At 40.7% G+C, this 22,118-nt stretch overlaps 2 protein-coding genes across 9 annotated transcripts in view; one reads left to right on the top strand and one right to left on the bottom strand.

The window, feature by feature from the left end:
* The first annotated feature begins 27 nt into the window (after nucleotides 1–27).
* The window catches only part of si:ch211-243g18.2 (uncharacterized protein LOC559906 homolog), a 33,083-nt gene continuing 10,992 nt past the window's right edge, over nucleotides 28–22,118 (top strand). For 2 of the 5 annotated variants that reach the window (XM_068652788.1, XM_049739124.2), the window contains exons 1-3: nucleotides 28–1,446; nucleotides 1,595–1,667; nucleotides 1,756–1,819. The gene's annotated coding sequence lies outside the window, so the exon portion shown is untranslated. Of the gene's footprint in view, nucleotides 1,447–1,594; nucleotides 1,668–1,755; nucleotides 1,820–2,001; nucleotides 2,047–22,118 lie in introns of all 5 variants that reach the window. The other 3 variants (XM_068652790.1, XM_068652789.1, XM_068652791.1) reach the window with 3 other exon arrangements.
* On the bottom strand, nucleotides 8,711–21,552 carry LOC125980083 (protein starmaker-like). 4 transcript variants are annotated; one of them, XM_049739092.1, is made up of 17 exons: nucleotides 20,686–21,552; nucleotides 19,719–19,835; nucleotides 19,339–19,495; nucleotides 18,859–19,048; nucleotides 18,625–18,729; nucleotides 17,814–17,918; nucleotides 17,005–17,109; nucleotides 16,194–16,298; nucleotides 15,385–15,489; nucleotides 14,572–14,676; nucleotides 13,670–13,774; nucleotides 12,861–12,965; nucleotides 12,051–12,155; nucleotides 11,216–11,343; nucleotides 10,477–10,626; nucleotides 10,318–10,404; nucleotides 8,711–9,242 (listed from the first exon to the last, which is right to left on the bottom strand). In XM_049739092.1, the coding sequence occupies exons 4-16, from the start codon at nucleotides 18,973–18,975 to the stop codon at nucleotides 10,341–10,343; spliced, it is 1,404 nt and encodes a 467-aa protein (XP_049595049.1). In that variant the 5' UTR covers nucleotides 18,976–19,048; nucleotides 19,339–19,495; nucleotides 19,719–19,835; nucleotides 20,686–21,552; the 3' UTR covers nucleotides 8,711–9,242; nucleotides 10,318–10,340. The 4 variants fall into 4 exon arrangements, with proteins under 4 accessions (XP_049595049.1, XP_068508886.1, XP_068508888.1 ...); XM_068652785.1 differs by having other exon boundaries at nucleotides 19,719–21,552; XM_068652787.1 differs by having other exon boundaries at nucleotides 11,239–11,343; nucleotides 19,719–21,552.

Here is a 22,118-nt window from a genome sequence, read left to right as displayed (position 1 = left end):
GAGAGCTGCTTCTGCTTCCTTCTTTTCTCCCAGCTCGCTTCCTGATCCCTGACCCGGACGGGACGGAGTGTAAAAAGAAGCACTTAGGAGATGCGCGGAAAGCGTGCCTGTGTCACGAGCTCACGTGCGCAGAGCCCACGAGTACGCCATGACCTCCAAATGAGACGGAAAGCGAAGCCAACCAAAAGCCTCGCTGACCCTACAAACAGATGTGTGAGCAAAACAGGATTTATTTTTTTATTTATTCCTCTTTTATCCAAGTTTCATTTGCGAGGGAGGTCTTTTTGTAAGCTAGTAGTCATCAGTCAGGTTAAGTTTTTAACCTTGCCTTGTTCTTGATTTCTACAGGGAGCTCCAATTGGCAGCTCAACACAAGACTTACAGGTGTTTACTTGGAAATGTCTCTTAAAAGCAGAACGTTCAAGGCTCAACAGTAATGCAGTGATAGTCCTGACATCATCAAAATAAACACTCAAAAGCGTGTTGCTTAGTATTGAGCTGAAAGATTCCCGAACGAAAACTTAAAGGAATGCAAAGCCGCTTGACCTCTGCTGAATTTGCAAATAATTTCTAACGATTGCTACCACTTCAATTGGTTATCATGCCTATCCCCAATTTTCGGGCATTTGACTTAACACTTGCATGTGACCGAAGAAGAAATCCCCCTCCAAGGTGTGGTCTGGATCAACGACGTGCACGGGAAATGTCTGACAACCTCTTATGACCTGAAAAGAGACGGAGAAAGGGGAGGAGGGAAGCTTGAATCGAAAGAGGAAAGGAGGTGTGGATAGAGGGAAGCAGAAAGGGATAAGGGGGGGGGTGAGATGCTGTAGAAGCAAGGTGGGGGATGACTTGAAAGCACTGGGAGGGAGAGGTGGGGATGTTCGGAGCCCCCGGGGCTCGTGGCAGGGCCTCGCCTCCATGCGACTCTCAGGAAGCGGCGGGTCATCGTTGTTTGACACGCCAGCGCCACAGGAAACGTGCTCTGGCACAGGAAAGAAATACAATACGGGGCTTTCACAAAGCAACAGCCCGCCTGGGAGCTGGACACGCTAAAATACTCAAACAACCCGGCCGCTTTGGAACACGCCTGTCGTTATTCCCCATGTGTGGTGTCGCAGTGGACGCAATGTTTGGATGGGAGATGAGCGGCAAGGGTGGCAGATGTCTACTTTTTCCGCAAATGGATGGAGAGTCATCTTTGGTTAAGAGCCCCCAATGAGGGTACGCTTGAGATGGACCCCAAAATGGAGGCGTGTTTTATCTGTTTACACTCCTTGCCATTTCACCTTGTGATCTACTGAGTGCTACTTTCATGTCCCCCCCCTCCTTTGCACTTGGCTTTGAACCATCATGCAGGTTGTTGCTTTATGCGGCAAAACATCCACTGGCCACAAGTGCCATGACCCCCACTTGTGTGGAGAAGAGAGGAGAATAGCTCAAAATGTAGGTTCTATTTATTTCTGCATTTTTCCAATCTGTTAAAGGAACAAATTGTTTGAAAGAACGAACCCAGGTTATTTTAAATCTAATTTGACGGCCGAATATGAACTCAGCATTTTGAGCAGTGATCAACTTCTCATTTCACTTTCAGGGGGTGCGTTTGTTTTGTATCAAAAGTATACAAGCAATGTGTGACGTTGATACCTGATCCCGACCAATTTGAGGTAAGTGAGGTCAAAAGTCTAACGGGGTGGGTTCACACTACTTTTGGCACTTTTCTTCCTGTTCAACTGATTTTCTTTGTACTTGCAGGGATTAGTGTTGTATATCAAAGCATGAAGCCTATCCGTGTTTGACCACATGTTCCAACCAAATGGTAAGTAGCTTCATGCTCCTTTTAGGGATTAGCGTTCTATGAATATTAAAGAAGAAGTCAACCATAAAATTTATTTTACAATAATATGCTCTTTTTGACCCCTCTAGTCTAAACACGGTATTATTAATAAATTAAAATGAATTAAGCAGCAAAATCCACCCATTTTTTTTTTCTATCTAAAGAGGGCGGCCATTTTGCCACTTTCTGATGACATCACAGTTGCCCAGGTAAGGACCAATCACAGCTCTGTTTGTGAATGTCACATGACCAAACTTAGAAAATAGGCACTTCTTCCTGCCATTCTTGCTTGTGAACAATTTAGCATTTTGGGAAAATGACTTTTTCTACTCAAACATGACAGCTGGCTGCGTTTTGAAATGAATTTGAGTGGCGCACAATCTGCCACTCCCGCTCTCAAAGGGCATCAGAGTGAATTTCCCAACGCGCCCAGAGTGACGACCGCGACTCGTGTTTTGCATTCCAGGCGGACATGCTTGGCAGACGCTCTATTCCCGCTACAGTTTCGCCAAACACCTTTGAATGCCTCGCTTATGAAAACACCGAGCCCACGTCGGTTTGGTTGGTCGACCGGTCAAAAACAAGACGCAACAGGAGGGCGATCGTTTTGTGGCGCGGCAGCTACGCTCAGTCGCGCGTTAATGGAGGCGTCACACACAGTCTTGCTGTCAGGATGGCCTAAAAGCGATTTTCTACAAGGCGCCGCTAACTCTCCCACGTGTTTATTTCACGTGTAAAAATAAAACTTTCAGCCATTTTTTTTTTCTTGCGGGGCGTTGCGTGTTTATTCTGTGGTATCGTAGCAAAGTGGACTAATGTGAAGTATGTGATGAAATGAAACGACACACGGCTTAACACTCAAGATGTTGCGGTTTGGGAACTTGCCTTCTTCGTGTGTGTGTGCGTGTTCATACATGTGTGTGTGCATATAAAAGCGCAGCCTTAAGTGTTTACATGTTTGTGTGTTTGTACATATCATGTCGGGACAAGGCCGTTTCATGCACGTATGTTGCCGCAGCTCCTCGAGGGCCGGCGTGTGTTTACGTTGGCTCCAGCCCAGACCTTCATCGCTTCTCTGCTGATAGCTCCATTTCTCCATCCCTTCTGTCCCTCCGGCTATTTACGAGTCTACCGCAGACTCACTTTCCCTGCGTGCCAACATCCCCCCCCCCCTTTTTTCTTTTTCTCCTCTCTCGCTGTAAGTCAGAGCCAATATGCCTTCACCTTGTCATCTCCTTTGCTTTATCTAACTGTTTCGCTGGTCTCGGGGGCCAAACAGACCTTACCCAGCTGCACCGTGTGCACGCTCAACCTCGAGTCATTCTTTCCTTCGTTTCATTTTTTGCTTGTTTATACTCGTTGGCCTTCTTGTCAGGGAAATGATACAGAATCGTTTTTTTGTGTGAGGTAGTGTGAACAAGACTCTGAGCTATAAAACAGGACCTCTCTTGATAGATCTAGATTGTTTCGTGACATCACCAGAAGGACGCCAGATTAATTAATCCAAGCGGGTTTTGCTAATCCCTCAATTCTCTCACTAACATTGATGGATCGAGATGTCAAAAATCCATTTTAGTTGGGCTGGCAGTGAAAAGTTCTCGTTGAGGTCTCATATTGATAATCCTGGAGTTAAATTTGAATATTTTTTTTCTTTAAAGTGTTTTTTAAAAAACATGTTTTGATGTATCTCTCTTGTGTTTCACTTAAGTGCCCCACATAAACATTTCCCACACAAAAATAAGTATCTAAATGGCTGTTTAAGTATTTTAGTTGGTCAACTATTGGTTTCCCAGTCTTTTTGTAAAAACAAAGTCTGCTGGCAGTCAGCAGCGTAGCTTTGCACACAACTTGCTTTTTTGTTTCCAAACTGTCCGTTCTCATCATGTCACTGGAGCTACTTTCTGAAAATCAGTCCTGACTCAAATCCACATAGGAGTCACTTTGCCCTTTTCAATTCCCATTAAGCCTCAGCTGACAATATTACAGCATCCAAGCTAATATTGACCGAAGGATATGATCCTATGCACCAAACACACACACACACGGGACAAAATATTGCCAGTTGTTGGTAGCCGAGCAGAGTTGACTCGTTCCCATGGTGGGGAGCTGATGTGCTGCTAATGCTGTTGTGCTTGTGGTTTCTTCAAGGTATACTTGAGCATTCCTCGGCCGCGGACTCATGTAAACAGTGCTAGTTAGAGAGGACACACGGCGGCTCAGGCTACACACTCCTCTGGGTGGCTCCTATCTGACGGAGCGTTCGCCGAGTTTTGGGTTTCCTACGCATGTCAAGGTATATTAGCTGCTTCCTAGCGTCGGCTGACTCAGTGGGGCCCGGCGGGCTATCGGTCATAGCGAGTTTCCCGCCCCGTGGAAGTCTTCTTTCCTTCCCTCCCTGCCCCTCCTCGTCCTTGGATGACGCACATTAAGCTGACTCTTGGCTGTCATTACCCAGTTCTGAAAATATTAGAGGACCATGTTTTGTTTCCCCTATTGGTATTATTTACATATTAAATTGCAGTATCTGTGAATTATAGAATTTGCAAACAGTTTTTATTCGGTTTAGAGACTGGAAATGGTTTATGATGAGGCACTGGCTGGGATTCGAACCAGCACCCTTTGCGGGAAAGGCGATACCATGTAATGGTACGCTATTGGTGTAATTTGTTTGATTGCGAAATTTGCTTCAAAATATTATGCAGGATTTTTTTTTTTTTTTTAAATCTGTTGGACGCTTGTTAGTTAATTTCAGTATTTCTTTTTTTTTACACTACACACAATTTTGCTTTTGTGTGTTTCTGTAGGCTGAACAAAAAAAGTAATATTCCTCTTGTGCTTTATTTTATGAGAATATATTTTGGGGGAATTTTAATCACGTGTTCCTCGCATTGGGCCAGAGATAGTCTCGTCTCACCCCGACTATAAACGCAACATTTCCACGTTTACGTTGTGCCTTAGTGTCGTCCACTTCACAAGCCCGTTGCTTACTTGTGCATGGAGGCAGCTTGTGAGTCAAAACCAACTTTTTGCTGAAGAAAAATAAACTGTCAGGGATTTTTCCTGAGAGGAAACCTTTAGTTTACTATATGACATGTTGCTTAATAGTGCTAAAGTGTTCAGCGTTCTTTAAATAAACAATGTGGACTTTTGCGTAGTGGGGGCATGAAAAAATGCAGGAGCCTCGCTGCCCCCACCTCTCACACATGTCAGCAATTTGGCTGCCTTGTGTATTTTGGAAGTTGGGGTGGGGAAGGGGGGAAGGAACATTTCAAAGTAAACGAAAGAAGGAAAGTCTTATCCGCCTGGCAGCTGCGCTCAGGACCAAAATTGCTTTCAGCTGATGCGCTGCATCTCAAACTTGCTTGGGTAATGTCAAGTGATGCATTGCAATGCTGAGAAAACAACACAGACAAAAAAATAAATAGGAGGGAGCAGAAATGAACAGAGAGTCACACGGAAACGTGCAGATGAATTATTGCTATGCTACGAGCAGTATTGATAATTGATCATTTTTAATGTGCACTCAGTGACCCGTGTTGATGAAAGTTATGTTCCATCACGCTGGTGTAACGAGTGACAAATAAAACATTTCAATTCAGAACAGCAGAACATTTAAATTCTAGAACCTGTGTGCCCACCTGTTGCCATGCCAACATTTATACGCTGAAAAAAAAAAATTAATATAATAAATAAAATGAATAAATAATACATATATATATATAAACAGTAAAATATATGTTTGCATATATGAATATTATACTAATAAATGTGGTAATCATCTTTCAGTATTAACTCAATGAATTTTTAATTTTTTTTAATTTTGTAAATTACTGTCCAATAGTTACAACACTTAATATCCACTTAACACCTATTTCTTCTTTTTTTGCTGTATAATAAAATCACATGCAGTGCAAGTCTATTTATAGTCTCTATGTTTTTCCTTAGTGTGAGGTATTAAGTCACTCTACACTGATCTCCTCCCTGCAGCCCGTTTACAGGGATAACCCTCCTCACGATCGTGAGATTTTTGAGGAGGGTTAACCACCCCCCCCCCTCCCTACTTTTCGCCGTCGTCAATTCACGACGCAATAGACTTCCCTGCCTGTGTTTACTGCTCGGGCCGTGCGAGCAGGCCCCAGAGCCCAAAGGCAAGTCATGTTCTCAAGGAAAGAGCAACTCTCCACAGGGCCCGATATCAAAATAGTTTAAAATGTGAATTGCTTGATAGTTCCCAGTGAGCACGGCTCCCCCTGGCCAAACACTTCCAGATCGCCCCTGCTTGCGGAAAGTAAACAGAGCTGCGAGAGAGCAGCGACATAACCTGCGTGTTTGACTTTTTAGCACCACGAAGCACGGCTACATGGCTCGCAGACGCCCGAGCTCAGCCAAGGTTCCACAAAACACGATTCCCATGCAGTTATAAAGTATCATCTGCTTATATTCAAACATAACGCAGAACAGCAGCAGATATTTTTCTTAAGGGATAATCGAAAAGGAAAAAACATCGTATTGCTTCCAAAACTGAAAAGCTATAATCAGAAAACTGCAGTTTTTTCCATGTCTATTGTCGATTTTCTTGCGGTTTTTGTTTTTAAAAAAATGAACTTGTGCTCCATAAAGTACTTGGTATTACATAGCTCAAGAAATAATCAGTGTTGTAGTTGGAAAATACAGATGCACAGGTTATGTAAACTACATCTAACCGTTTTAAAACTAAGTTTATGCCAAAATGAACCCAGTCACGAATTTCCACAGAATTTTTGGTGGAGGAGGCAAGTGAAGAATCTGTTAAAATTTTGGTGCAGATCTAAATAAGTTGACCTCTTGGATGTGTTTTATTTACACATTTACTTTTGACATTGGAAGTTAAATAAAGGCATAATTGCATAACAGTATAGATATATAAATGTAAAAAAAACCTGTAACCTGAATTTTCAGAATCATTTTGCTTAATCGCATTTGGAGCAGATTTGTTGCACTTTTTATGAAAACAATTATGACAACTCATCTTGTTTTATCTTGTAATTATTAATTCTTCCATGAATACTGACAATCACTCCAACTATTGCAATTGTGTGTCAAAAATAAATAGAGACTTTGCTTTTTTTTCCTGAGTTTCACAGCAGGAAATTGAAAAAAAAAAATCATCAAAAAATAAAAATGCAGCAACTGTGCAGAAATAGGTACAGTAATACTTTTTGCCTGCCCCTTGTGCACACATTGCCAATAATGGCGTCCACGAGATCCAATAGGGGCCAACTTTACCGCTTCAGGTTCGGAATGACCTATTAGCCAAATGTGTTTATTCAGTGTTTAGTCACTATTACCCTCAGTCTGATCCCAGAGCTAAAGGGCTAATGGTTGAAAATGTCGCCCTCCCGCCCCCCTACAACTCGACTTCACCGTGAAATAATTGGTCGCATATGAGAGCAACTGGCACGCGTTTCCTCTTGTTTTCCCCAAGAGGTGATATCATGAGCTGGGCTCGTCACCCAGATAGCGTGATTATTTTCCGCCGTTAAAGAAAAGCAGGGATGATGCGTGCGAGGGCCAAGCCGTTCCCCCAGTGAGGCGCCGCCATCGCCCGTCGCTGGTTTATTTTCGGCCTTATCGACAGATAGGGGCCACCGAGGGGAAACCGAGAGTGAAGTCTTCAGTCTGTTTCACAACTTTTTAAATGCTCTGTCATTAAATCAGCAGGAAATTGTCCCTCATCAAAAAGGACTTGAAATGACATTTCAGCTGCAAGCGATATTTTTCCCTACTTAACATAACGGAGGATTTCCTTTTTACATTTTTATCCCTCCATAAATATATCACCTGCTACGCCCATAATAGTCAAAAATATTTTTAAAAAATTACGAAATTCTATTAATCTGACATATTAGCCAGCCCCCTTTCAACGTTTTGTTTCGTTGTCAGATCTGTACTCATTTAATTTGCAAATTTAAAAATAACCTGAAAGTGTGAATACATTTAATAAATATTTTTTAAATAATAACTGGAGGGCTAATCAGTTTTGTTGCAACATATTTGTTGTAACAATTTATCATCTATTTGATGCTGCATGTGTACAATTTCTGATTATTCGTGAGGTCATGTAACAGAACCCCAAAAACTCGGTTTGCATGGCGTACAGTGTGTGTATACGATTGTGTGTGTGTGTGTGTGTGTGTGTGTGTGTGTGTGTGTGTCCTGTATGAGTTACATTTACCTAAACTGCCGTTCCTTCTCTTTTTCCTCCTTCATTTTGACAAATTTGAGTTTCCAGGAAGCCTCTGAGGTCACAAGCAGCATCTGTTGCTACTTAGGCACACACACACACACACACACACACACACACACGCATCCTTGTTAACCTCCCTCTGCAGGACCCAACTTAATTTACCGAGTTCTGGGGTCCACCCTTTCTAGTGGTCCAAGAACTATGAAAAAAATCAGGCAACTCCCAAAAAAAATCTTGTTACTAAAAATCACTTTCAATAAACACAATTTGAAACTTTTTTTTTCATGTCAGTTTTTCAGTCATATCTGGGGCCTGTTTCTAACATTCCGGCTTTGCGGGGTCCACCTTTACACACATGAGATTTTTAGTCAGTTATGGGGATCGCTTTTAATATTTCAACCTTAAGAGGTCTACCTATACACACATTATTTTTTTAGCCAGTTATGGAGCTTGCTGTTAAGATTTAAGACTTGTTAGGTCTGCCTTTATAAAGAGGATCTATCAAGTTCAACCCCAACCCTAATCTAACCCAAACATGCATTTGTGTGGACTTAATCATTTGAGAAAACCTAAAAATTTTGTTAGTGTTATTAATACTTTCATCTGGCTAAATATACTAGATATACATTGAAATGTGCATTCTAAAATACATTCTGAAGTCTTTATTCAGATTCTGGTCCATTTTCCTTGGTCACAGTCTTAATATTCTTCAATTTGTTCAGTCATATTGGTACATTTTAAAATATTTAAATTCTGCATTTTAGCTAACTATAAAGTACACAGGATTTACAAGTAATAATTGTCGAGTCAAAATTTTAAATGGACACATTACAAATGTAGCCAATGAATAAAGGAACTTATTTAATCTAACATTTACGAACAGGAGAAGTGGAGCATAAAAAAAATCACAAACAAATAGTGAACAAATGGTGAAACAGGACCAGCCATGTGTTTCTATCTCTGTTAAGGGAAGCTGTTTCACTCATATTTTCTCCTCATGGTGGTTATTCTCTTTTTGACAAAGTACTTAACAGCTCGGTGCTTGTGGTTCTGCAGCAATGCATCTCTCGCAGTCAAGCTTACCAGGAACCTGATTTGTCAATATATACTTCCTTGAATGTTTATTTACTGCAGCACATTCCTCTGGGGTCCAGCTTCTTTTCACAACTTTTCCGTTACCTAAGGGCATAGGAAGAGCACTTTTTAGTTTACAACTTAATTAGAACAAAATTGCATAAAGAATACATTCACTTTATGTACAATTATCCGACAATATAATTCAAATGAGATATTTTATAACGTCAACTATCATTGTCAACAGTGATGAGCCTACAATAGACATAAGTAAATCAGTTAATATCTGAGATATTAATCCGGTCATTTAAGTTGCTAGGTGGTCTTCAGTGTCAGCTGTTTTGATATTAACAAAATTAAAAATAGATGCACAAAAGGGTAACATTAGAATGCCCCCAGTTTTGGTGGTGGGGGAAAGAGGTCTCTCATTTTCTTGATTACTTTTAAGCAGTTTTGCATTTGACCAGAATGTCACTGCTGGTAGATGAAGCAATTCCTGGACCCTACAGAGGTTGCACAGGCAGTCAAACTCCACCATGGCAGCACATTGGGATGCACCATTTCTCTGACAAAACCATTAAGAACAGATACAAGTTGTTGCAAAATCAGGGAAAATAAAAAATAAAAATCAGAGAAAAACTTTTTTCAGACAGTGTTTTACATGTATGGGGAATTTGCTTTGATAACGTGCTACACATGGACAAACAAAGATGATAAAAGTAAATTTGGAAATATATAATGTGTAAAAAATTAAATGCAAGCTGTATAAGAATGGTATCTGCCTTGGTGTGACAATGTGTGAATTTGCATATTCACTAATAGGTTAATCTAGAGCAATTTTTATTTCTCTCTTTTGAGGTAAATGTGTCATGTATACATTACCCCTATTTAAAAATAGATGTAAACAAACATCTCACATATAATCAAGGTTAGCAATGACCTGTAACTCACATGAGAAATGATGGGTCAATTTTCATTTTATGACAAAATTCAAAAGTTTAGACCTTACATGTCTAAGAAAAAAAGTCAAGTGGTGTTTAATATATCTTGCTTGGGTCATCTAAATCTTAGTAAGCAGCATATGTGAGGATAATTAGATACTGATACAGTAGTAACAATTGGGCAATTTAAAAGCAACTGTGATAAAGTTATATATTGAAAAGGATTACTCTAAACTCACCTCCCTTTTTGGCAGACTTTTCATTACTTGGGCCACGAGATGCGGAGGTACAAGAGGTCACTTCTATCACTTCTGGGATCAGCCCATCTGAAATGATGATTTTTAAGTACAGAAAAAAAACACAGTATAGCAATATTCTAAAACAAAAATTAACTGCACCTGTATAAGAATGCTTGGTCAAATTTAATATACTCTTGTTTTGAGCAGATTGATTTGCAGAGGTACAGAGCAGTCCTTTTGGGAATCATTGTCAGTATCATCACTGTCTGAGTAGTCCACTTTGAGAAACTCCTTTGATAATTGATAGCTCTATGGAGGGAATTAAAAGAAATGTGTTGTTAGTTTCTGCAAGCTACTCTTATATGCTGTATTAATATAAAGACTAGAATTTCTTTGCTCAAAATAATTAAAATTTCTGTCCAATATCTTAACTGGTAGACGACCGGTGCTGTACACATCCTCTGAAATATGCCAAAACCTTATATCACAGGAAATTTTACATATAAAACATGGAAAAGGCTCCAAAATTTACAACAAAGAAGCCACAAGAAACCATATTTCAGAAATCTGTTATGTGTGTGTGAATGATTGGCTTGGTTGGAATAACCATGACAACCTTAGATCCATACGGAGGGCCCCACAAGTAGCCATCAGAAATCTGTTATGTGTGTGTGAATGATTGGCTTGGTTGGACACCCATGGGCGCATGTTTCAACAATCCATCTATAGGTGTGTGTGCCACTGGTTCGTTTGGGCTCTATGAGGAGAACCACTAAAACCGTGTGATCCAATGGTTGGCTGAATGCTGTTTAAGGTACCTTCTGACTAAAGAACAGCTTTCCAACTAAAAGCTGTAAACTAAGAGAACAAGAAAAGGTCTACAAAGTTTATTTCTTACAACAAAGTCGCACTGAATGTTACCCGTTGGCTGGCATCTTGTTTGATGTTATCATCAGGGTCAGAGTCCTGCCAAGTTCTGGCTGGTTCAGGCAGCGCACCATCAACAGGAGCCTGAGAGCCTGTCACCTGGAATTAAAACCACAAATAACTTACCAACATCATACACACACCACAAATGACAGACTCAAGACCTGTATAGTTAAATCATGTGAAGTTAGTCCCCGAAACCAAACAAGCTTTTCTAACTAAAGTGTTCCAGTCAGTTCTGGATGTCTAATCAGGTCCTATAACAGCATCTTTATGGATGTAGTGGAGCATCCTTCAGCATGACACTTTAGCCGTTTAGCTGTTGAGGATGTGTGGAACTATAGCTGTAATATAATCAGCCTCCATAATGTCCATAACCAAAATATGATCTAAAAACATGAGACAACCTTCGATCCATACGGAGGGCCCCACAAGTAGCCATCAGAAATCTGTTATTATGTGAGTGTGAATAATTGGCTTGGTTGGAATAACCAAGACAACTTTAGATCCATACGGAGGGCCCCACAAGTAGCCATCACAAATCTGTTATGTGTGTGTGAATGATTGGCTTGGTTGGACACCCATGGGCGCATGTTTCAACAATCCATCTATAGGTGTGTGTGCCACTGGTTCGTTTGGGCTCTATGAGGAGAACCACTAAAACCGTGTGATCCAATGGTTGGCTGAATGCTGTTTAAGGTACCTTCTGACTAAAGAACAGCTTTCCAACTAAAAGCTGTAAACTAAGAGAACAAGAAAAGGTCTACAAAGTTTATTTCTTACAACAAAGTCTAACTGAATGTTACCTGTTGGCTGGCATCTTGTTTGATGTTATCATCAGGGTCAGAGTCCTGCCAAGTTCTGGCTGATTCAGGCAGCGCACCATCAACAGGAGCCTGAGAGCCTGTCACCTGGAATTAAAACCACAAATAACTTACCAACATCATACAGACACCACAAATGACAGACTCAAGACCTGTATAGTTAAATCATGTGAAGTTAGTCCCCAAAACCAAACAAGCTTTTCTAACTAAAGTGTTCCAGTCAGTTCTGGATGTCTAATCAGGTCCTATAACAGCATCTTTATGGATGTAGTGGAGCATCCTTGAGCATGACACTTTAGCCGTTTAACTGTTGAGGATGTGTGGAACTATAGCTGTAATATAATCAGCCTCCATAATGTCCATAACCAAAATATGATCTAAAAACATGAGACAACTTTCGATCCGTACGGAGGGCCCCACAAGTAGCCATCAGAAATCCGTTATTGTGTGTGTGTGAATGATTGGCTTGGTTGGAATAACCAAGACAACTTTAGATCCATACGGAGGGCCCCACAAGTAGCCATCAGAAATCTGTTGTGTGTGTGAATGATTGGCTTGGTTGGACACCCATGGGCGCATGTTTTAACAATCCTTCTATAGGTGTGTGTGCCACTGGTTCGTTTGGGCTCTATGAGGAGAACCACTAAAACCGTGTGATCCAATGGTTGGCTGAATGCTGTTTAAGGTACCTTCTGACTAAAGAACAGCTTTCCAACTAAAAGCTGTAAACTAAGAGAACAAGAAAAGGTCTACAAAGTTTATTTCTTACAACAAAGTCTAACTGAATGTTACCTGTTGGCTGGCATCTTGTTTGATGTTATCATCAGGGTCAGAGTCCTGCCAAGTTCTGGCTGGTTCAGGCAGCGCACCGTCAACAGGAGCCTGAGAGCCTGTCACCTGGAATTAAAACCACAAATAACTTACCAACATCATACAGACACCACAAATGACAGACTCAAGACCTGTATAGTTAAATCATGTGAAGTTAGTCCCCAAAACCAAACAAGCTTTTCTAACTAAAGTGTTCCAGTCAGCCCTGATGTCTAATCAGGTCCTATAACAGCATCTTTATGGATGTAGTGGAGCATCCTTCAGCATGACACTTTAGCCGTTTTGCTGTTGAGGATGTGTGGAACTATAGCTGTAATATAATCAGCCTCCATAATGTCCATAACCAAAATATGATCTAAAAACATGAGACAACCTTCGGTCAATACGGAGGGCCCCACAAGTAGCCGTCAGAAATCTGTTATTATGTGTGTGTGAATGATTGGCTTGGCTGGAATAACCAAGACAACTTTCGATCCATACGGAGGGCCCCACAAGTAGCCATGAGAAATCTGTTGTGTGTGTGAATGATTGGCTTGGTTGGACACCCATGGGCGCATGTTTTAACAATCCTTCTATAGGTGTGTGTGCCACTGGTTCGTTTGGGCTCTATGAGGAGAACCACTAAAACCGTGTGATCCAATGGTTGGCTGAATGCTGTTTAAGGTACCTTCTGACTAAAGAACAGCTTTCCAACTAAAAGCTGTAAACTAAGAGAACAAGAAAAGGTCTACAAAGTTTATTTCTTACAACAAAGTCTAACTGAATGTTACCTGTTGGCTGGCATCTTGTTTGATGTTATCATCAGGGTCAGAGTCCTGCCAAGTTCTGGCTGGTTCAGGCAGCGCACCGTCAACAGGAGCCTGAGAGCCTGTCACCTGGAATTAAAACCACAAATAACTTACCAACATCATACAGACACCACAAATGACAGACTCAAGACCTGTATAGTTAAATCATGTGAAGTTAGTCCCCAAAACCAAACAAGCTTTTCTAACTAAAGTGTTCCAGTCAGCCCTGATGTCTAATCAGGTCCTATAACAGCATCTTTATGGATGTAGTGGAGCATCCTTCAGCATGACACTTTAGCCGTTTTGCTGTTGAGGATGTGTGGAACTATAGCTGTAATATAATCAGCCTCCATAATGTCCATAACCAAAATATGATCTAAAAACATGAGACAACCTTTGGTCAATACGGAGGGCCCCACAAGTAGCCGTCAGAAATCTGTTATTATGTGTGTGTGAATGATTGGCTTGGCTGGAATAACCAAGACAACTTTCGATCCATACGGAGGGCCCCACAAGTAGCCATGAGAAATCTGTTATGTGTGTGTGAATGATTGGCTTGGTTGAAATAACCAAGACAACTTTCGATCCATACGGAGGGCCCCACAAGTAGCCATCAGAAATCTGTTATGTGTGTGTGAATGATTGGCTTGGTTGGACACCCATGGGCGCATGTTTCAAATATCCATGTATAGGTGTGTGTGCCACTGGTTCGTTTGGGCTCTATGAGGAGAACCACTAAAACCGTGTGATCCAATGGTTGGCTGAATGCTGTTTAAGGTACCTTCTGACTAAAGAACAGCTTTCCAACTAAAAACTGTAAACTAAGAGAACAAGAAAAGGTCTACAAAGTTTATTTCTTACAACAAAGTCTAACTGAATGTTACCTGTTGGCTGGCATCTTGTTTGATGTTATCATCAGGGTCAGAGTCCTGCCAAGTTCTGGCTGGTTCAGGCAGAGCACCGTCAACAGGAGCCTGAGAGCCTGTCACCTGGAATTAAAACCACAAATAACTTACCAACATCATACAGACACCACAAATGACAGACTCAAGACCTGTATAGTTAAATCATGTGAAGTTAGTCCCCAAAACCAAACAAGCTTTTCTAACTAAAGTGTTCCAGTCAGACCTGATGTCTAATCAGGTCCTATAACAGCATCTTTATGGATGTAGTGGAGCATGCTTCAGCATGACACTTTAGCCGTTTAGCTGTTGAGGATGTGTGGAACTATAGCTGTAATATAATCAGCCTCCATAATGTCCATAACCAAAATATGATCTAAAAACATGAGGCAACCTTTGATCCATACGGAGGGCCCCACAAGTAGCCATCAGAAATCTGTTATTGTGTGTGTGTGAATGATTGGCTTGGTTGGAATAACCAAGACAACTTTAGATCCATACGGAGGGCCCCACAAGTAGCCATCAGAAATCTGTTATGTGTGTGTGTGAATGATTGGCTTGGTTGGACACCCATGGGCGCATGTTTCAACAATCCTTCTATAGGTGTGTGTGCCACTGGTTCGTTTGGGCTCTATGAGGAGAACCACTAAAACCGTGTGATCCAATGGTTGGCTGAATGCTGTTTAAGGTACCTTCTGACTAAAGAACAGCTTTCCAACTAAAAGCTGTAAACTAAGAGAACAAGAAAAGGTCTACAAAGTTTATTTCTTACAACAAAGTCTAACTGAATGTTACCTGTTGGCTGGCATCTTGTTTGATGTTATCATCAGGGTCAGAGTCCTGCCAAGTTCTGGCTGGTTCAGGCAGCGCACCGTCAACAGGAGCCTGAGAGCCTGTCACCTGGAATTAAAACCACAAATAACTTACCAACATCATACAGACACCACAAATGACAGACTCAAGACCTGTATAGTTAAATCATGTGAAGTTAGTCCCCAAAACCAAACAATCTTTTCTAACTAAAGTGTTCCAGTCAGACCTGATGTCTAATCAGGTCCTATAACAGCATCTTTATGGATGTAGTGGAGCATCCTTCAGCATGACACTTTAGCCGTTTTGCTGTTGAGGATGTGTGGAACTATAGCTGTAATATAATCAGCCTCCATAATGTCCATAACCAAAATATGATCTAAAAACATGAGACAACTTTCGATCCATACGGAGGGCCCCACAAGTAGCCGTCAGAAATCTGTTATTGTGTGTGTGTGAATGATTGGCTTGGTTGGAATAACCAAGACAACTTTAGATCCATACGGAGGGCCCCACAAGTAGCCATCAGAAATCTGTTGTGTGTGTGAATGATTGGCTTGGTTGGACACCCATGGGCGCATGTTTTAACAATCCTTCTATAGGTGTGTGTGCCACTGGTTCGTTTGGGCTCTATGAGGAGAACCACTAAAACCGTGTGATCCAATGGTTGGCTGAATGCTGTTTAAGGTACCTTCTGACTAAAGAACAGCTTTCCAACTAAAAGCTGTAAACTAAGAGAACAAGAAAAGGTCTACAAAGTTTATTTCTTACAACAAAGTCTAACTGAATGTTACCTGTTGGCTGGCATCTTGTTTGATGTTATCATCAGGGTCAGAGTCCTGCCAAGTTCTGGCTGGTTCAGGCAGCGCACCGTCAACAGGAGCCTGAGAGCCTGTCACCTTGAATTAAAACCACAAATAACTTACCAACATCATACAGACACCACAAATGACAGACTCAAGACCTGTATAGTTAAATCATGTGAAGTTAGTCCCCAAAACCAAACAAGCTTTTCTAACTAAAGTGTTCCAGGCAGACCTGATGTCTAATCAGGTCCTATAACAGCATCTTTATGGATGTAGTGGAGCATCCTTCAGCATGACACTTTAGCCGTTTAGCTGTTGAGGATGTGTGGAACTATAGCTGTAATATAATCAGCCTCCATAATGTCCATAACCAAAATATGATCTAAAAACATGAGGCAACCTTTGATCCATACGGAGGGCCCCACAAGTAGCCATCAGAAATCTGTTATTGTGTGTGTGTGAATGATTGGCTTGGTTGGAATAACCAAGACAACTTTAGATCCATACGGAGGGCCCCACAAGTAGCCATCAGAAATCTGTTATGTGTGTGTGAATGATTGGCTTGGTTGGACACCCATGGGCGCATGTTTCAACAATCCTTCTATAGGTGTGTGTGCCACTGGTTCGTTTGGGCTCTATGAGGAGAACCACTAAAACCGTGTGATCCAATGGTTGGCTGAATGCTGTTTAAGGTACCTTCTGACTAAAGAACAGCTTTCCAACTAAAAGCTGTAAACTAAGAGAACAAGAAAAGGTCTACAAAGTTTATTTCTTACAACAAAGTCTAACTGAATGTTACCTGTTGGCTGGCATCTTGTTTGATGTTATCATCAGGGTCAGAGTCCTGCCAAGTTCTGGCTGGTTCAGGCAGCGCACCGTCAACAGGAGCCTGAGAGCCTGTCACCTGGAATTAAAACCACAAATAACTTACCAACATCATACAGACACCACAAATGACAGACTCAAGACCTGTATAGTTAAATCATGTGAAGTTAGTCCCCAAAACCAAACAAGCTTTTCTAACTAAAGTGTTCCAGTCAGACCTGATGTTTAATCAGGTCCTATAACAGCATCTTTATGGATGTAGTGGAGCATCCTTCAGCATGACACTTTAGCCGTTTTGCTGTTGAGGACGTGTGGAACTATAGCTGTAATATAATCAGCCTCCATAATGTCCATAACCAAAATATGATCTAAAAACATGAGACAACTTTCGATCCATACGGAGGGCCCCACAAGTAGCCATCAGAAATCTGTTATTGTGTGTGTGTGAATGATTGGCTTGGTTGGAATAACCAAGACAACTTTAGATCCATACGGAGGGCCCCACAAGTAGCCATCAGAAATCTGTTGTGTGTGTGAATGATTGGCTTGGTTGGACACCCATGGGCGCATGTTTTAACAATCCTTCTATAGGTGTGTGTGCCACTGGTTCGTTTGGGCTCTATGAGGAGAATCACTAAAACCGTGTGATCCAATGGTTGGCTGAATGCTGTTTAAGGTACCTTCTGACTAAAGAACAGCTTTCCAACTAAAAGCTGTAAACTAAGAGAACAAGAAAAGGTCTACAAAGTTGATTTCTTACAACAAAGTCTAACTGAATGTTACCTGTTGGCTGGCATCTTGTTTGATGTTATCATCAGGGTCAGAGTCCTGCCAAGTTCTGGCTGGTTCAGGCAGAGCACCGTCAACAGGAGCCTGAGAGCCTGTCACCTGGAATTAAAACCACAAATAACTTAGCAACATCATACAGACACCACAAATGACAGACTCAAGACCTGTATAGTTAAATCATGTGAAGTTAGTCCCCAAAACCAAACAAGCTTTTCTAACTAAAGTGTTCCAGTCAGACCTGATGTCTAATCAGGTCCTATAACAGCATCTTTATGGGTGTAGTGGAGCATCCTTCAGCATGACACTTTAGTCGTTTTGCTGTTGAGGATGTGTGGAACTATAGCTGTAATATAATCAGCCTCCATAATGTCCATAACCAAAATATGATCTAAAAACATGAGACAACTTTCGATCCATACGGAGAGCCCCACAAGTAGCCATCAGAAATCTGTTATTGTGTGTGTGTGAATGATTGGCTTGGTTGGAATAACCAAGACAACTTTAGATCCATACGGAGGGCCCCACAAGTAGCCATCAGAAATCTGTTATGTGTGTGTGAATGATTGGCTTGGTTGGACACCCATGGGCGCATGTTTCAACAATCCTTCTATAGGTGTGTGTGCCACTGGTTCGTTTGGGCTCTATGAGGAGAACCACTAAAACCATGTGATCCAATGGTTGGCTGAATGCTGTTTAAGGTACCTTCTGACTAAAGAACAGCTTTCCAACTAAAAGCTGTAAACTAAGAGAACAAGAAAAGGTCTACAAAGTTTATTTCTTACAACAAAGTCTAACTGAATGTTACCTGTTGGCTGGCATCTTGTTTGATGTTATCATCAGGGCCAGAGTCCTGCCAAGTTCTGGCTGGTTCAGGCAGCGCACCGTCAACAGGAGCCTGAGAGCCTGTCACCTGGAATCAAAACCACAAATAACTTACCAACATCATACTGAGAGTAATTCAAATAAAAGAGACAAAAATCTTCCTTTTTTTAATAACAAATTAATATTCCAACTTGCATACTTGATCTTACTGACTTACTTTTTCACGCCATGGCCATTTAGAATCACCATAGTTGTAATTGATTTCAGTTCCCATTTCTATGTTTTTGATGGCAAAAAGGCACAAATGGGGCTCGTCATTTACTATTTTTTTCATGGTGCAGTTTGGAGACTTGTGGTTGTCATTCACTAATCTTCCAAGAGAGCCATCCTCTGTTGATGCATCAATACTAGGAAAGAAAAAACAGAAATCAAACATTTTGTATCATATAACTAGTTTTTTAGTAAAATAAAAGTTGGCTTACAGAAATAAAAACTTGCAACATTTCAAAAGAAAAGTTGAGAGGGAAACAATGTCTTTTTGAACATCATAGCACTAAATAAAAAAAATTGTTAATGCCACAATCCTGATGTGTTATTGAAATATTGCTTCTGAGTGACTCACTAATTTAGGGTATTTTATTCCAGTCTCTTTCTAGAGTTCATAATTATTGTATAGAAAATATTTGGATATACATACCACCAGTAATGATTCTGCCATTCAAAGTCAAAGAGAAATGTACTCTCCTTTTCAGAGTACTTGCTTGTTTGGCATTTTTCTGCTGACAGAAGTTGACCCCTGTATTATAAGATGAACTCTCCTTGTTCAAAGTGCTGGGTAGCAAACACGCCTCTTCCTGCAAGGACATTTTATATAAAACCATTGGTTATGAGAAAATATTTCTTTAAGATACACCTTTAACCAAATAATTGTGGTGTTATCTTACAATTTTAATACTAAGTTCTCGCTTAGAAACAGAAATACAACAACCAATCTGAATTTGATTGTTTTTTGTGTTGTTTTATAAAATAAATAAATATATACTTAATGGATAAATGGTCTAAAAATGAGTTTATTACCTTTTTGATCATCAATAAATCTTTCCACTAGTCCAGGTTTGTCCTTTGAGGATTAAATGTAAAAGGCTGCTTCATCAGCAGGCTTTTTTCTTGCTTTCCTTTTGGACATTTCTGGCTCTAAAAAATAATTCAAAACATGGCAGAGAGAACTTTAACAAGCACTCTATATTAATTTTAAAAGATTTGTAATCATCCACTGTATAAAGACTGAAGGAATAAGCCTGGCCTGAGAACTAACAGAACAAGAGTGATTAAAGAAAGAATATTTTTCAGAAAATACTGATATATTAATGAAAATGTTTGTCGGTTTGAAGCTGAGCTTTGTTACTTTTAACTAGTCACAGTTCCAACCAGGTGCTGCATCCAAAGAAAAGTTATTTCAATAGTTTTACCAGTATAACTCGTTATACTTTTCAGGAGCTACCAACTCGTTTTTATTATGTTTGTGTTTGAAAAGTGAATGTAGCATCCTGATTAGCGGTAGCTAATTAGCCAATAAGCTAGTTTCCGGATAGTTTTATTTGCGTCAGAATGCTTGTGTTATTTAAAGAAAGCATTCTGATAGAAAACCACCGAGAAATACAGAAGACATGCAGATATATCATAACACTGAGCACACACGTGTTTGACGAGTTTTGAAGTGGTTTCGGCAATTACGGCCAGAGTCCGGTTCTGGGCTTAGCAATTATGAAACATTAGCACATCGAAATCATCCTGAATATAACACGGAGCAATTATACATTCTGTCGTTCTCTTTTACACCATTGTTTTTAAAACCACTGCAAGCTAAGATGAATAACAAGTTAAAAAGCCGGACTGTCTGAGGGGAAAACGTTACGCCATCCGAGTGACAATATACCGAATCCGAAGCCATAATCATTGCATATAAACCCCTCGGGGTCTGGACAAAAAGCATTTCTACATCAGTTTCTTGTACTTAGTATTTACATGCAGTTGATTTACTCACCGTGTATGTTGTGTTTCGTTATGAGCAGCGTGTCTTCGTCGCGGAGCAGTCTCAGTCTGGCGGCGTCACACGTGGCGAAGTGACGTTAAGCTGGTGGTTTTAGCCGCATGAAGCTAACACATGCAATACCTGCTGATTTAACTAATATGTAAACTGATGGTAAAGAATAAATTACTATTTATTTATACCTTTATTTTTATGTTTAGAACATGAAAAATGCACGAGATGCTGATTTAACTAATATGTAAACTGATGGTAAAGAATAAATTACTATTTATTTATACCTTTATTTTTATGTTTAGAACATGAAAAATGCACGAGACAGTTTTTAAAATAAGCCTAATAGAATGAGCGTATTTTTATAAAGCAAGTGTAATGAATATTAAATAACGTAGATAAATTGCAATTGTAATGCAGGAATTTTATGTTTACAGTATTATTTTAGCTGCTATGGTTACTAAAATAATAATTACCTGGTTTAAATCTACAGGAAATAGCATTTTATTTTCTTAATCAACACTCGGATCACGAGGTGCCCTGATTGGTTGAATCACACACACTTCCGGTAGTGTGTATACTTGCAATACCACTTGCCATGGTCGGGGGGCCGCTACTGAGCACACACACTTCACACACACAATTCTCAACATTGCGACCATGAGGGGTAAGTGAAAAAAATTCGTGAGGCATGTTGTTAGAGCATTTCAAGCTGTTTTAGAGTGGTTTCCCGAGTGGGGTCCATGATTTTGGACCCCACAACGACACAGGGCCCCACTTTGTTGGTGGGCTCCCTGTCTTCGGACCCCCCATACTAATAAAAACAAGTACACACACACACACACACACACACACACACACACACACACACACACTAAAGAACTCAGGGCCAATCAGACATGAAAGCAATGTTTAAAGTTCCCAAAGTGACTCTAAAGAAGACTCCAGGTTAGATCTCGTGGATTAATATGGAAGGTTACGGGTGTGTGTGTGTGTGTTGCTATGTATCATGTCAAAACCTAAAGGTAAGCAAAGCTGCATTCAAGTTTGTTAGATCCAATCAATTGCGCTAACAGTATAGCGAATGAAGTGCTGCTTCTACCGGTGAAAATGCTTTTACTCTATTTGTGGCTGCTTGGTTGTACCTTATATCGGTGAATTGATTTGAAATGTTGGGGCGAATTCACAAACTCACGGTGTAATCGTTTTAATTATGCAGTCAGCGGTGGGCTGAGCAGGTGTCGTGTTGCGGCACCCACCGGCGATGTTAAGACGTTCGAACGCTGACGGCCCGGCCCGTGTTAACAGGACAGATGCATTGGAGGAGAGTGGACCACCCGAACGCGGCTTCCCCCTTGGACAAAACTCAACCAGATGTTTAATGAAGGCCAGTACATGCGTGACGAGCGTACTGTGCGTAATCATTCTCACCTGCC

Source organism: Syngnathus scovelli, chromosome 13 (assembly GCF_024217435.2).
Source record: "Syngnathus scovelli strain Florida chromosome 13, RoL_Ssco_1.2, whole genome shotgun sequence".
Lineage (NCBI taxonomy): Eukaryota > Metazoa > Chordata > Actinopteri > Syngnathiformes > Syngnathidae > Syngnathus > Syngnathus scovelli.
Note: the sequence above shows the minus strand (reverse complement) of the source record. Positions and strands in the feature narration are given on the sequence as shown.